Here is a 13,786-nt window from a genome sequence, read left to right as displayed (position 1 = left end):
ATTGATAGGAGAGACCACACAGAGAGAGTTGTTTCATGCACCACTGAGTACCCCTGGGCTTAATGGATTAAAGCAGGGCAGACTGGGTGCAGGCCTATGGCACAAAGCACACTGCCTGGCTTCAAAATGGCGCCGTCACCCCCACCCACATGGCCCTGCCTGGCCAGGCCTCAAAATGGCCCCCACCCACATGGCCAGGCCCCAACACCACCACAAAAATTCGAAAAACACAAAAAACACCACAATCCAATGCCATCTATGCCCTAAATGATGTTTAAAATATTCAAGAGACCTCCCACAGAAAGCCTTGGTCCATGCACCACTGAGTAGCCCTGGGCATAATGGATGAAACAAAGCAGGGCATACTGGGTGCCGGCCTATGGCACAAAGCACACTGCCTGGCTTCAAAATGACCCATTGACCCCCACCCACATGGCCCTACCTGGACCAGGCCTCTCAATGGCCCCCACCCACATGGCCAGGCCCCAACACCAGCCCAAAAAACACACAAAAAAACACCACAATCCAATACCATCCATGCCCTAAATGATGTTTAAAATATTCAAGAGACCTCCCACAGAAAGCCTTGGTCCATGCACCACTGAGTACCCCTGGGCATAATGGATGAAACAAAGCAGGGCAGACTGGGTGCAGGCCTATGGCAAAAAGCACACTGCCTGGCTTCAAAATGGCCCCTTGACCCCCATCCACATGGCCAGGCCCTGCCTGGACCAGACCTCAAAATGGCCCCCACCCCATAGCCAGGCCCCAACACCACCCCAAAAATTAAAAAAAACACACATAAAACACCACAATCCAATGCAATCCATGCCCTAAATGATGTTTAAAATATTCAAGAGACCTCCCACAGAAAGCCTTGGTCCATGCACCACTGAGTACCCCTGGGCATAGTGGATGAAACAAAGCAGGGCAGACTGGGTGCAGGCCTATGGTACAAAGCACACTGCCTAGCTTCAAAATGGCCCCTTGACCTCCACCCACATGGCCCTGCCAGGACCAGGTCTAAAAAATGGCCCCAACCCACATGGCCAGGCCCTAACACCAGCCCAAAAAATTGAAAAACACCACAATCCAATGCCATCCATGCCCTAAATGATGTTTGAAATATTCAAGAGACCTCCCACAGAAAGCCTTGGTCCATGCACCACTGAATACCCCTGGGCATAATGGATGAAACAAAGCAGGGCACACTGGGTGCAGATCTATGGCACAAAGCACACTGCCTGGCTTCAAAATGGCCCCTTAACCCCCACCCACATGGTCAGGCCCTGCCTGGACCAAGCCTCAAAATGGCCCTCACCAACATGGCCAGGCCCCAACACCACCCCAAATATTCGCAAAACACACAAAAAACACCACAATCCAATGCCATCCATGCCCTAAATGATGTTTACCATATTCAAGAGACCTCCCACAGAAAGCCTTGGTCCATGCACCACTGAGTACCCCTGGGCATAATGGATGAAAGCAGGGTATACTGAGTGCAGGCCTACGGCACAAAGCACACTGCCTGGCTTCAAAATGGCCCCTTGACCCCCACCCACATCGCCAGGCCCTGCCTGGACCAGGCCTCAAAATGGCCCCCACCCACATGGCCAGGCCCCAACACCACCCCAAAAAATCGAAAAACACAAAAAAACACCACAATCCAATGCCATCCATGCCCTAAATGATGTTGAAAATATTCAAGAGACCCCACAGAAAGCCTTGGTCCATGCACCACAGAGTACCCCTGGGCCTACTGGCTAGTGTGGCTTACACGCACCCCAAAATTAAAAAACAATTCCACATATAACAGTGAGCTATTCAATTCCATAAATGATATTTAAGTTCAACAAAACTCACAGAAACAGTTGTATCATGCACCCATGACTAATCATGGGCCTACTGGATACTGTGCCTACCCACAATATATTTTTTTTAAAGTTGTAAAAAAAAATTACAATTGTAGTTGCAGCAACTGCAATGCCCCAAACAAACAACACCAACTGAATCGTAAAATCTCAAATCCAAAAGTGATCCAAACAAAAAGTCCTCAAATACAAATATCCAGCAGCAGCTACATAAAGTAATCCTTCCAGCTCCATATCCAAATGAAAAGTGACCAGGACATGGACAAAGCACAGGGAGGAGCCTGCTGGACAGGAACAGGAAGTTGGAGACTCTGGGGCACTTCCTTCCCCCCCCCCCCAAAAATGGACTCCTTGCACAAAAAAGTGCAGCCAAATGTCAATCAATTGTAATATTTGCAAGTTCGGGAAAGCGAGCTGTTCAAATCTCCCGCCGGAAGTCAGCTGCGCGTCGCATCTACGTGTTCGCAATTGTTTACTGCCGCGATGCGTGATCGCGGGGCCTTATGACGTAGTCGCGTTCTCAAACTCTCGCAGTGCAAGATGGCAGGCCGCTATGACGTACTCGCTGTCGAAAAGTCTTGCGCGATAACACAGCCAGATCCAAAATGGCGCAGCGCACGCAAACCGGGAGGAAAAACAACTCGGCGAACTCAGAATCACGGTAAGTCAACGCCGCGCGCGCAAGATTGTATTTTTGAAGCGCGACCAAGCAAAAAATCCGCCAGATTACGGATTTTTGGGCAAATTCCCGCGATTTATGGCCCGCTAAATTGCCAAAAATCTGCGAATTCCGCGACCGGAAGGGATTTTAAGCCCACACTTAATTACAATCCAGGTTTGGCAGGAAAAATCAGTGAAGGAACCAGGAAGCACCCATTTATCCGGTATTGTTACTGGTAGGCATGCTGTTTCGCTGTCAGGGCCATAATACATGTAATTCTCTGGTGTCGTAATGAACATGTGTATCATTACAGATAGGGCAACACCGTCTTGTGTAGCCCTTTCTGAAATACAGGTAGACCTGGCACACATATAGCGCCGGCCCTTAGGAGGGCGCTCTGTCATTTGCACGGGGGTGTGGGCCAATGTGAAATGAGTGAAACATTTTGCCGTTTTATGGCTGTGGGTACAGTGATCTTAAGGAGGTCACTATCTGTGCAGGAGAAAGAGTTGGCACAGACAGTGCACCCCATGAGAGCACCCTCTGAAATGAGGTCATTAAGTTCCCATACACCACCCCCAGGCATTACCCTACAGGTGATTGCAGGCACTGCACCTCCCTGCAGTGGATCTCTGTCTCCTGCTTACAAGCACGTCTCATTCCACCTGCACTGCGAAAGTCTGAGTGGCTGCTTTAAACAACCTTTCTGCCTTTCATTTATGTGCTGCCCTCAGGGGAAGAAAGATATATGTTCCTACGGGTTTACAGAACCATCATTTGAAATATAGTTTGGTGGTCTGAATGCTGCAGAGTATAAAGACATTATAGCGGTCCACAATTTCAGATGCTGCCCATTTGAACTTATAACAGGAATAAGGCACTGAAGATCTCAAAGCATTCAGCAAAGAAGAGTTCCTGGTAAAGCATGAGATTCATGAGATAAACAACATGCCCTCTCCTGCTTTGGAATTTAAATTCAGATTAAGTATTTATACAGCCTGAATCGAAGCTTTGCAGCATTCCAGTAGGAGATGTGGTCAGTTGTGTCAGAAGTGGTTGTTTTATGACTTGTCACATCAATGGCATAGAGTCTACCATACCACAAGCAAACCTTCAGAAGTTTAAACTACAATGAAATCAGTTCATTTCAAAGTGTGTTGGTTGGTTTGTGTGGTGAAGAATGCAAACACATGAAGTTACCAATAAATGCAATTCTAATCTTGAGGTAACTAAAATTATGATTTGTGGATTCAGCAACGCTAAGAGTGCACGGCAAATTAACAGAGGCATAAATAGACTGCTGAGAGAATATAGGAATTCGAGAATACTTTTTAATTGCAGTCTAATAAAGTCCATGCCTAGCTGTAAATGGTACACTCAGTAATTCCCTCCTCGAATTTTAATGTTACTGTAATTCACTGATTTGTGCATACGAAGCCAAGATTTGACAATGTTTAATGTGTGACTCGCGATTATGGATACATAGACTTTACCAAACTCTCAACAGGCTTGAAGGTGAAAACTTGTTTCCGTTAAAACCACAACTGTAAGTGATATAGTCAGACTTAAGGTTAGTTCAATATCTGCCTGGGCTTTTGCATAGGATTCAACGTAGTCAGCAGTTTACATTGAGTAGGACTGTATTGGGATCTTTGTTGTCTTGAATCTGGATTAAGCTTCAGGAGGACAGCAGTGAGAAATTTAAAAACTAGATTTAGGAAGCGTAATTCCGGTCGGTAACGACCGAAATTACCGAATTTCGGCCGTTACCAACCGGAATTAGGCTACTGAGATGTAGGTGCCCAAATTGCTAATTCGGTAATTTACCAATTCTGTATTTTAAGGAATCAGTAAATTACTGATTCCTTAAAATACCGAATCAATAAATTACCGAATTAGCAATGTAGGGAGCACTCAAATGAGTGCTTTCCCCTATTTGGGATTCGTTATTTACCACCAACTACAAGTTGGTGGTAAATAAATAAAAAAAATAAAAAAAGCAATTTTATGCAAATTGCTTTAGTGCCATGTCTCAGACATACATGCCCTTAGGGCATGTATGTCTGCAACATGTGCACCCATACACAATTGAGGGGTGCAACAGGGTGTCAAAGTGACACCCTGCCACCCTTCAATGTTTCCCCCAATTACCGAATCGGTATTTACCGATTCGGTAATTGCCATTCATTCCTATGGGCCTTCAGGCCCATAGGAATGAATGGCAATTACCAAATCGGTAAATACTGATTTGGTAATTACCGAAACTTACCTATTCGGTAATTTTTTCGGTAAAATTACCTACATCCCACTTGCCTGTTCCTAAATACCGAATCGGTATGATTCGGTATTTAAGAATCGGTAATCTGGGATTACCTACATCTGGCCCTACGTCCCTTATCACCATAGATGCTTTAAATTTTGTGGATAATTGGTTGGATATCTTAAGAGTAATACAGCAGTAATTTGTATGAGAGCTCTATCGGAATGAGCAGCAACCACAAGTCCCAAGTGGCAGATAAAGTGGTGTAGATGGATAGCAAATGCTTTGGGAAATAAGTCCTTTTCTACAAAGGGATGCCATTCCTAACTAATATGACATCTGAAAATATCCCAGAATCACTAATCCCCTATCATGGTTAAACATTTTGGAAATTGCTATTCTTTGGAATCACATGAGCATGGACAACATTAAAAGTGAGTGCTGAGATTGCTTCAACATATCTTGCTTGACCGTTAGCGAATGGTGTTTGTTCAAAACCTTTTCTACTTTGGCCCGTGAAGCTAATTGAAAAAAGATTTTCTTTTTGATTAATAATAGTGGTGTAGTCGACCAGTTCATACAGTTGACTGAGTTTTTTATTGTCATGCATCTTAATACTTAATGAATTGTTAAAAGTTTTAGTTAGCTTATTTAAGGTTTATATGATTACAATAAACTTAGAATAAGTAAAAATAAGAATAAAGGCTTTAAGTATTTATCGCCAACACAAAATGGGAAGATTTGTTCATACAGTAAAATGCATTTCTAACAGATACAATTTTATCCGTAGATTCTTCATTTTTTAAATAGCTTGGCTAAAAAGCTTGGACCACAGAATGTATTTTCACGCTTCCTTGGCGTTAGGGAACGAGTGAGCCCTGCACCAAAAAGATATCTTATGGTTAAGAAAACCTTGTAGAAGTTCTGCTTAAAAAAGACAGTAAACTTCACCCTCTACAGTGTCCTGCTTCATCAGGTTCCTCCTCGCCTTACCCATTCTGTTAGTATGTGATGCAGATAAGTTCTCTCTGAATTGCACTGCTGTTACAGATAATGATCCAATTGGTCATGTAGTCTATATTCTTAATGATGTGTATCTTAAATTTACCCTAAAATGGGCTGAAGAGCTTTTGAGGGTCAATGCTGCCACAGTTGCAGTCAATAATGGACTCCCAAGAGTATTGTTAATATTCCGTCTAGACTTGTGAACCTCGAATAAGCATAATATTAATTTTTGGCTGTGTCAAGACTTTTCCCCCAGTAACGAGAACAGGCACTGTGGGCTAGCCATAGAATCACAATAAAAATGCTAAAGATATTGATGTGAGTCTAAGTCACCGGAACACAGTTCCCCAGGTGAAGAGGAAAAGGAAAAAGCGAATTCTCTATACACAATTATATTCTTCAGTCCGTGCTGGAGACGTTTGTGAAACCGATTAATGGCTTCGCTGTGGCGATGAGAGTGGGGTCAGGGTTAACCAGCTCGCCATTTGGATTTGACAATACATTCTCAGGTAGCATTGATGGCATACATCTTCAACTTGATAATGAGGATGAAATAGCATATGGGTTTTGCCTTCATTCTCGCCTATACCTTCTTATTGCTTGTTTTATAGTAATTTTAAGGGCTAGAATACTATCATGTTATGTTATATTGATTTGTACAGCGCACTAATCACCTGAGGTGGGTACCCAGGTGCGTAGGTTTGTAGTCCCCAAGGTGCTTATATGAAGAGCCAGGTCTTCAGCTTCTTGCGGAACCCACGAAGCGAGGAGGCAGTTCTAATGTGTTGAGGGAGGTCGATCCACATCTTGGGGGTGTGATGTAGGAGAATAATCAACTGAATGCAGATTAGGCTCTAGACCCTGTTCTAAAATATGTAAATCGGCACACCTTGTTTTATATTTACTTTTGCAGTAGATATAACTAAAAAAAATCCAAGCTGTGACAGTCGCAGCTTTCCAGGGTTAGCTAGTGTAAGCATTTAGTCAAACGTAAATGCACATGGTGTACATTTATTCATGTTTACACCCACACCTCAGTGCCAGAATTTGTCATATGCTATCATTATTGCACAGGAAACAAGACCACTCGTAATGAGGGCTCTACACTGAAAGTAAAATGTTCCAACGGATTTAAAAAAATTGAAAACGTACACCCTCCTCATCCAAGAAACGCTTCTGTTCTGCGGTAATGCACACTGAATGATATTCGGCCATTTCCATCTCGATTCTGCTCAAAATATATGGAAAAAAAGGAGAAGCTGTTCTATTGATCTAGGAAATAAAAAGGTAGCCTCTCCCCCCTCCCTCCCTCCCTCTATCTCTTTCTGGCTCTGTCCCTCTCCCTCATCTGTGTGGCACAATTTCAAGATGTAATCTAGAGCCTGTAAAGTGAAGCCACGTAGGGCCGTGCTCCTATAGTTTTTCCGCATCGTCTGCTGTTTATTGTTTATGTGAAAACTGAACCCCGCTGCTTTAGTAGAGACACATTAAAGCCTTTTGCCTAGGTTAACTGGGGATTTTAAGGACAAAAGAAAGTGGTCAAACAGCAGGCATTAAGCTGAGCCGTGTCACGTTCTAGATGGGTATGAATAAACGATCAGCAACCAGCATTTATGTTGAAAAGTTGTATTATGACATTTCAAAAATCTCAGTTAAAAAAAAATGGAATACCATGTTTACAAGGCTCTTAAGAATCTTTTTTGCTCGATTCCGATTTGAACTAGCTAAGATTTTTACTTCACAGCCTCTTTTTGTCTGCAAGTTCATTGTTGAATATTTTACTTTTCCTCAAAATGTTAACACTTGGCAAAGAATTCTGTGGTGACGCTCTAGGTCAGCGCACTAGTGTTCCGCGAGCGGAACAGGAAACACGTCACGCGAGGACGGAAGGCGGCCGTTTGTATTCATTGGCGCCGACCGCTCCTCGCAGAGCAGTAGTGTGTACCCGGCGCTCCGTCCAGAATAAAGATTTACTTAAAAGTAAACGAGCGTCAATCATCATTGATAGATTCCATAATGGCGACGAGGCATAGGATTTGAAGCAGAACCCCGGAGGCAAGCAAAAAGGGCAATTGGGGGTCAGAAGACGCTGATCCCACCGGCGGACTCTCATTCCACGTGCTGAACAGCAGGACGGAGCGTGGCAGAGGTCTGCACACACCCCTATCGATGCAAGCAGGACTGCACAGCTGAGGAGGTAGGCCTGCAGACACACGGGGCACCAGGCGCCACGGAGATTCGAAAGGCGAGCGAGCGTAACGACTGGGCCCGCGCCAACAGAGGCGAACCAAGGGACAGTGGGGAGCACCACCCCAAGGATAGCAAGACCAGCCGAGCAAGCTGGCGGAACAGAGTGAGGGCAGGGGAGAGTCTTCGAACACTCGCCCTGAAGAATCCATAGGAGTGCAGACAGCAGGAGGGGCTGGGACGCAACCACTACTCACCCCTTCCAACGCACAACTAAGGGAAGACAGCGAGAGTGACCCGGAAGAAGGGGACCCCACCAGGCGCAACGCTCCGGGCAGCCCCCAAGGGAAGTCAGTATCTGTTCAACCCTCCAGAAACAGAGAAGGCAGAATGGCGGTACACTCGTCATCCCTCACGCAACTGGTGCCATTCCTAACCAATCCAGGGGAACCAGAGCGGCAATGGGAGGACTGGAAGAGGTACTTCCTCAACTACCTCGACGCTTTGGAAGAAGAAGCAGGCGCTCCATACTCAAGTAAACGCAGAAAGAAGATCTTGCTACACAACCTGGGCCCGGAGGGGATAAGAATCTATGACACCATTGCGAAGGCAGAAAGAGACGCAGCTGACGACGATGTTTTCAGCCACACCATTGCCGACTTGGACGCACACTTCCGGCCCGTGGTTTGTGTCGCGATTGACCGCTACAATTTCTTCCAAAGGAAACAGAAGAGTAGCGAAACAGTAGATGAATATGTTGTTGCCCTACAGAAGCTCGCCATCTCATGCAAATTCGGCGCTCTACACGACGAGCTCATCCGAGACCAAATTATCATGCATACGTCGAGCTCCCATGTCCAGGACAAACTGTGGGTGAACGGAGATGCCCCACTCAAAGAAATTTGGGCCATGGTCAAGAAGGCCGAACTATCAAAACGCTGTGCCCAAGCAGCCAAAAAAGACTCAGGTGGTACGCAGTCGGTGTGCCAGATATCGACGCAACAGAAAGGAGAACGCCAGAGGCCAAAGGAGCCACAGAAGAAACCGGAGGGCAGGAAGCAGAAGTCCACATATTCCACCGACCAGAGAGGTGCTAAGGGAGGACGCTCGAGCTGCTACAGATGTGGGAGTGTCAACCATCTAGGGAACGATAAAGCGTGCCCGGCGTTCCGAGCTAAGTGCTCGTTTTGCGGCATATTTGGCCATTACGAGAAGGTATGCCGCCGGAAACCGAAAGGGGCCACAGTGAAATTCGTTGACCGAGAACAGCAAGACGACACCAATGACTCAGAGGAAACTGATGACCAGGAGGAAATACTGTATATCGATGTCCAAGTGTTGGAGATGGATGACTCAGGCAACGACAAGCCCCGGTTGGACATGCACATCGGAGGTATACCGTTAGAAATGATAGCGGACAGCGGGGCCCCCATCTCGATCATACAAAGGAAGGTATGGGAAGACAAATTTGCATCCACACACGGTGAGAAACTGCGTCCCATGGACTTGCGTCCAGTCACGTACACTGGGCAGAGGATCCCAATGTTGGGGTTTTGTCCCCTGTCATTCGAGTTCAGAGACCGCCAAGCGATATGCAAACTGTACATAGCTGAGAAAGGCCCCTCAGTCCTGAGCTGGAGAGACCAGGGAGCCTTAGGGATCCAGTTGAATCCAGGTGGTATCGAGAAAATCCTACTCATGGACATGGAGAAAAGGGACGATGTGGAGTCATGGAGAAGAGCGTACCCAAGAGTGTTCAATGGCCAAATAGGGGAGTTGGCGAAATACAAACACTTAATCAGACTAAAGGAAGGAGCAACGCCAGTGGTGCACAAAGTAAGGAACATCCCGTTCAGAAGTAGAGAAGCGGTACAGCAAGAGTTGGACAGGCTCGAGAAGGAAGGGGTGATCAGGGCCATAGAAAGTGCAGAGTGGCTCTCCCCCTTGGTGGTAGCTCAAAAACCCAACGGCAAGGTCAGATTATGCGTGGACCTGAGAGAGTTGAACAAAAGCATACTCGTTGACAAGTTCCCCCTGCCACGCATAAACAAGATGTTGTCCAAGACCAAAAACATCAAGTGGTTTTCGACAGTGGACCTGTCGTCGGCATACCATCAGGTCAAGTTACACCCTTCCTGTACACACCTCACCTCGTTCATCACGCCATTTGGCTGTTACGAATTCCTAAGGGTGCCATTCGGCTTAGCGTCAGCAGCCGCAGTCTTTCAAAAGATGATGCACAAATTGTTGAGGGGAGTGGTCGACGTCCAATTCTTTCAGGATGACATCCTGGTAATGGGGAAGTCCATGCACGACCACAATGAGAAGCTCCACAAAGTGTTCAAGATCCTACAGGACAACGGTCTGACTGCGGAATGGTCTAAATGCAGATTGGGAGTGAAATCAGTCACTTATTTGGGCCACGAAATAAGTGAAGAAGGAATCAGACCCAAAGCCGCCAACATGAAAGCCATTCAAGACGCACCCACCCCGAGCAAAAAGGAGGACGTTCGGTCATTCCTAGGAATGGCCGAATACTACAGCAAGTTTGTACCACAATTTGCCTCCAAAACGCACCACCTACGACAGCTGCTCAAAGAGAGGAACGGATTCCAGTGGGGTCAAGCGGAACAAGAAGAATTCGACAATTTAAAGAAAGAAATGAGCGACGCCATCCCGCTCAAAGGATTCGATCCCCAGGCAGAGACAATCCTCACGACAGACGCAAGTGACCGAGGACTGGGAGCAGTCCTAATGCAACGCTCTGAAAAGGGTGACTTACACACCGTCAGCTTCGCATCCAGGTCTCTAGCCCCCAACGAGGAGAAGTTCAGCGTGGTGGAAAAAGAGATGCTGGCAGTAGTATGGGCTATGGAGAGATTCCGTCAGTACCTGTGGGGAGCGCGATTCTTGGTAAAAACGGATCACAAACCCTTAGTCCGTGTGTTGACATCAAGCGGCCATGCGCATGCCACTCCTAGGATCGCAAAGATGACCCTGCGCCTGTTAGACTTCCTCTACGACGTGGAACACATTCCTGGGCCTCAAAACAAAGTGGCGGACTTCCTCAGCAGGGCAGCTGCCATGGAAGCGAGGAGTGACCATGAAGATCATGAATGGGCAGGCTATGTGGTCGCCACGATCCAGGAAGTAGAGAAGGCAATAAGTATGCAAGAGTGGGAGGAGGCATACAAAGAGGATGATGATCTGGAAGCCATCAAGGGGTATGTAGTCCACGGGTGGCCGGAAAAGAGGCACCTAAGAGAAGAACTCCGAAGATACTGGGAGGTCAGGGAGGAACTATCACTGGCTGAAGACTCCATCTTCCTGTTGAGAGGAGACAAGGTGATACCACCCAAGGGAGTACTGGAACACCTGATGGGATTACTGCATGAAGGACACCAGGGCATCACAAAAACCAAAGCCCTTGCCAGACAGGCCTACTGGTGGCCGGCTATCGATACGCAGGTAGAAAGGCACGTGAGACAGTGCGAATCTTGCGCCAAGGCAGACAAATCTCAACACCTAATCAGACCGCCCCTGGGGAAATTCCCCATACCGGATGGCCCGTGGGAAGTGCTATCAGTGGACATTTTAGGACCGGTCCTAAACAAAACAGGGACCCAGAAATATGTGGTAGCGCTGGTGGACAAATTCTCCAAATGGCCAGAAATCGAAGTTAGAGAAACCATGGACACGGAAGCGGTGATAAACTTCTTACAGTCCACATTCCTAAGAGAGGGCATTCCCAAGATCATCGTTAGCGATAACGGTCCCCAGTTCACCTCGACAAGATGGACAACCTTCACCGAAAGGAATGGGATTGAAGTGAAGCACCCACCCATTTACCACCCCGCAGGGAATGGCCAAGTGGAGCGGTTTAACCGCGTGATCATGGGAACCATCCAAGCTGCCATCAACGATGGGTTGGATTGGGAGAAGGAACTGGAGAAGATGGTATGGGCATACAGGATCACCCCTGGCAGCACCGGGTACAGCCCGTTCAAGATCTTGCGGGGAAGAGAAGCGTTCACCAAGGACAATCAGGCGTGGAGGAAGTTGGTGGTACAGAGCAGATGGTCTCCGGCAATAGTGAAAAGAAACCTAGAAAGAGCTCAGGAGGTCTATACGACTCACTTCAACAAGAACCACAATGTTAAGGAGGCAGAGCTGGACAAAGGGGACTGGGTTAGAGTCAAACTAGCAGTCCATAAGAAGAAGGGTGAGAGCAAATTCTCGCCGCCGTTACAAGTCTTGGAACCGTATGACCGATCAGCCTTGCTAAGCGACGGAAAGGTATGGTCACAGGACAGGATGGCCAAGTGCAGCAAGATAATCAAAGTGGAATGTGATGTGGAAGATGGTCTAGAGAATGTCGGGAGAGACGGAGAAGAAGAAAGTAACAGAGGAAGGAACGTGGATGTGGAAGAAGGACAGCAGGAAGTAACCGAGGAGGAAGATGGGGCAGGAGAGCAAGAAGTGTGGAGAAGCGAAAGGAACGGAGAGAAGGACAAGGACATGAAAGACAAGAGTGGTACGCATATTGGTGAGAGCATGGAACAGGAGTGCAAAGAGGGAATGATGAAATTGAGAACCAGAAGGGGAAGAGAAGTGAAGACGCCAGAGAGATTCAAGGACTTTAACATGGACTGGAAGTAAGAACTTTTATTGTTGGGTTACGATGTGTAAAGGGGGGAGATGTGTGGTGACGCTCTAGGTCAGCGCACTAGTGTTCCGCGAGCGGAACAGGAAACACGTCACGCGAGGACGGAAGGCGGCCGTTTGTATTCATTGGCGCCGACCGCTCCTCGCAGAGCAGTAGTGTGTACCCGGCGCTCCGTCCAGAATAAAGATTTACTTAAAAGTAAACGAGCGTCAATCATCATTGATAGATTCCATAAATTCTAGGACTGCTGCCTTGATTTGATTTGAGCTATTATCAATTTATGTTCTTTTAGCAGTCTTTTATTTATTACGGAATAATCTTTTGGGTGGGGATAACACTGTCTGATATAAACAACTTTTTCAAGACCTATTCGAACATTATTTCTAAAGTTGATTGGACTGACCTTTTCATTGTTGACAGAGCGGCAAAAGACCATGTTAACAAACATAAATGTTTGCTTTTTTCTATCAGGGTTGGTCCAAGTTGAGCTGACCACAAGAAAAACTTGTTTTTGGAGACACCAAAAAGGAAAACCGGATACCTATCTGTCTACAATTGAAGCCATTTACTATTTTCTAAAGGACTATCATATGCACATTTTGAAAAAAGATTATAAAGGAGAGTATGACAATCTTCTCTTTTTTTTCTCATTCATGTGCAAATTAGTAAAAAAGGCAAAACATTCAGCTGGTAAATTATAAACTACACCGCCCTTTCGTCTGACCGCAACACCACCTTGTTGGTAAATGTATCATTGTGGTTTTATTTTATTAAAATAGCAAATCTGAAGCAATGTAATATGTTCAGTCTGAGTTTTTATATTGTTGATTTGTTCTTCTCTGTATACAAAAAAAAAATAACAGTAACATATATATTTTATTCTCCAGTGAGAGACCCACTCCACAAGAGTTATGTGAAAGAAGGGAATGGGCTTAATGTTGATTACTCATGCATGAGGTTACCCGCACCTTTACTGGAGTTTCCACCAGTTTGCAGGCGTGATGGAGGGTAGGTGCTGAGAGCCAGTACTCCGACGGAAACTCCCGTAAAAGTGCGGGTGACCTCACTAGCTAGCCTATGGAGCAACTCTTTTCATACCTTTAGTTTCCTTCAGAAGTGGTTTAACTATTAGT

The 13,786-nt window shown here is 46.2% G+C and overlaps 1 protein-coding gene across 4 annotated transcripts in view; it reads left to right on the top strand.

Annotated features, from left to right (window-relative positions):
• DTWD1 (DTW motif tRNA-uridine aminocarboxypropyltransferase 1) overlaps nt 1–13,446 on the top strand; it is a 116,252-nt gene extending 102,806 nt beyond the window's left edge. For all 4 annotated transcript variants that reach the window (XM_086951275.1, XM_086951276.1, XM_086951277.1 and 1 more), the window contains one exon: nt 13,125–13,446. In XM_086951275.1, the coding sequence (XP_086807401.1) occupies nt 13,125–13,354 (230 nt within the window). In that variant the 3' untranslated portion in view covers nt 13,355–13,446. The remainder of the gene's footprint in view (nt 1–13,124) is intronic.
• The last annotated feature ends 340 nt before the right edge of the window (nt 13,447–13,786 follow it).

The sequence above is a fragment of the Lissotriton vulgaris genome, unplaced genomic scaffold (genome assembly GCF_964263255.1).
Source record: "Lissotriton vulgaris unplaced genomic scaffold, aLisVul1.2 SCAFFOLD_368, whole genome shotgun sequence".
Classification (NCBI taxonomy): domain Eukaryota; kingdom Metazoa; phylum Chordata; class Amphibia; order Caudata; family Salamandridae; genus Lissotriton; species Lissotriton vulgaris.
This window is presented reverse-complemented; position numbering and strand designations above follow the sequence as displayed.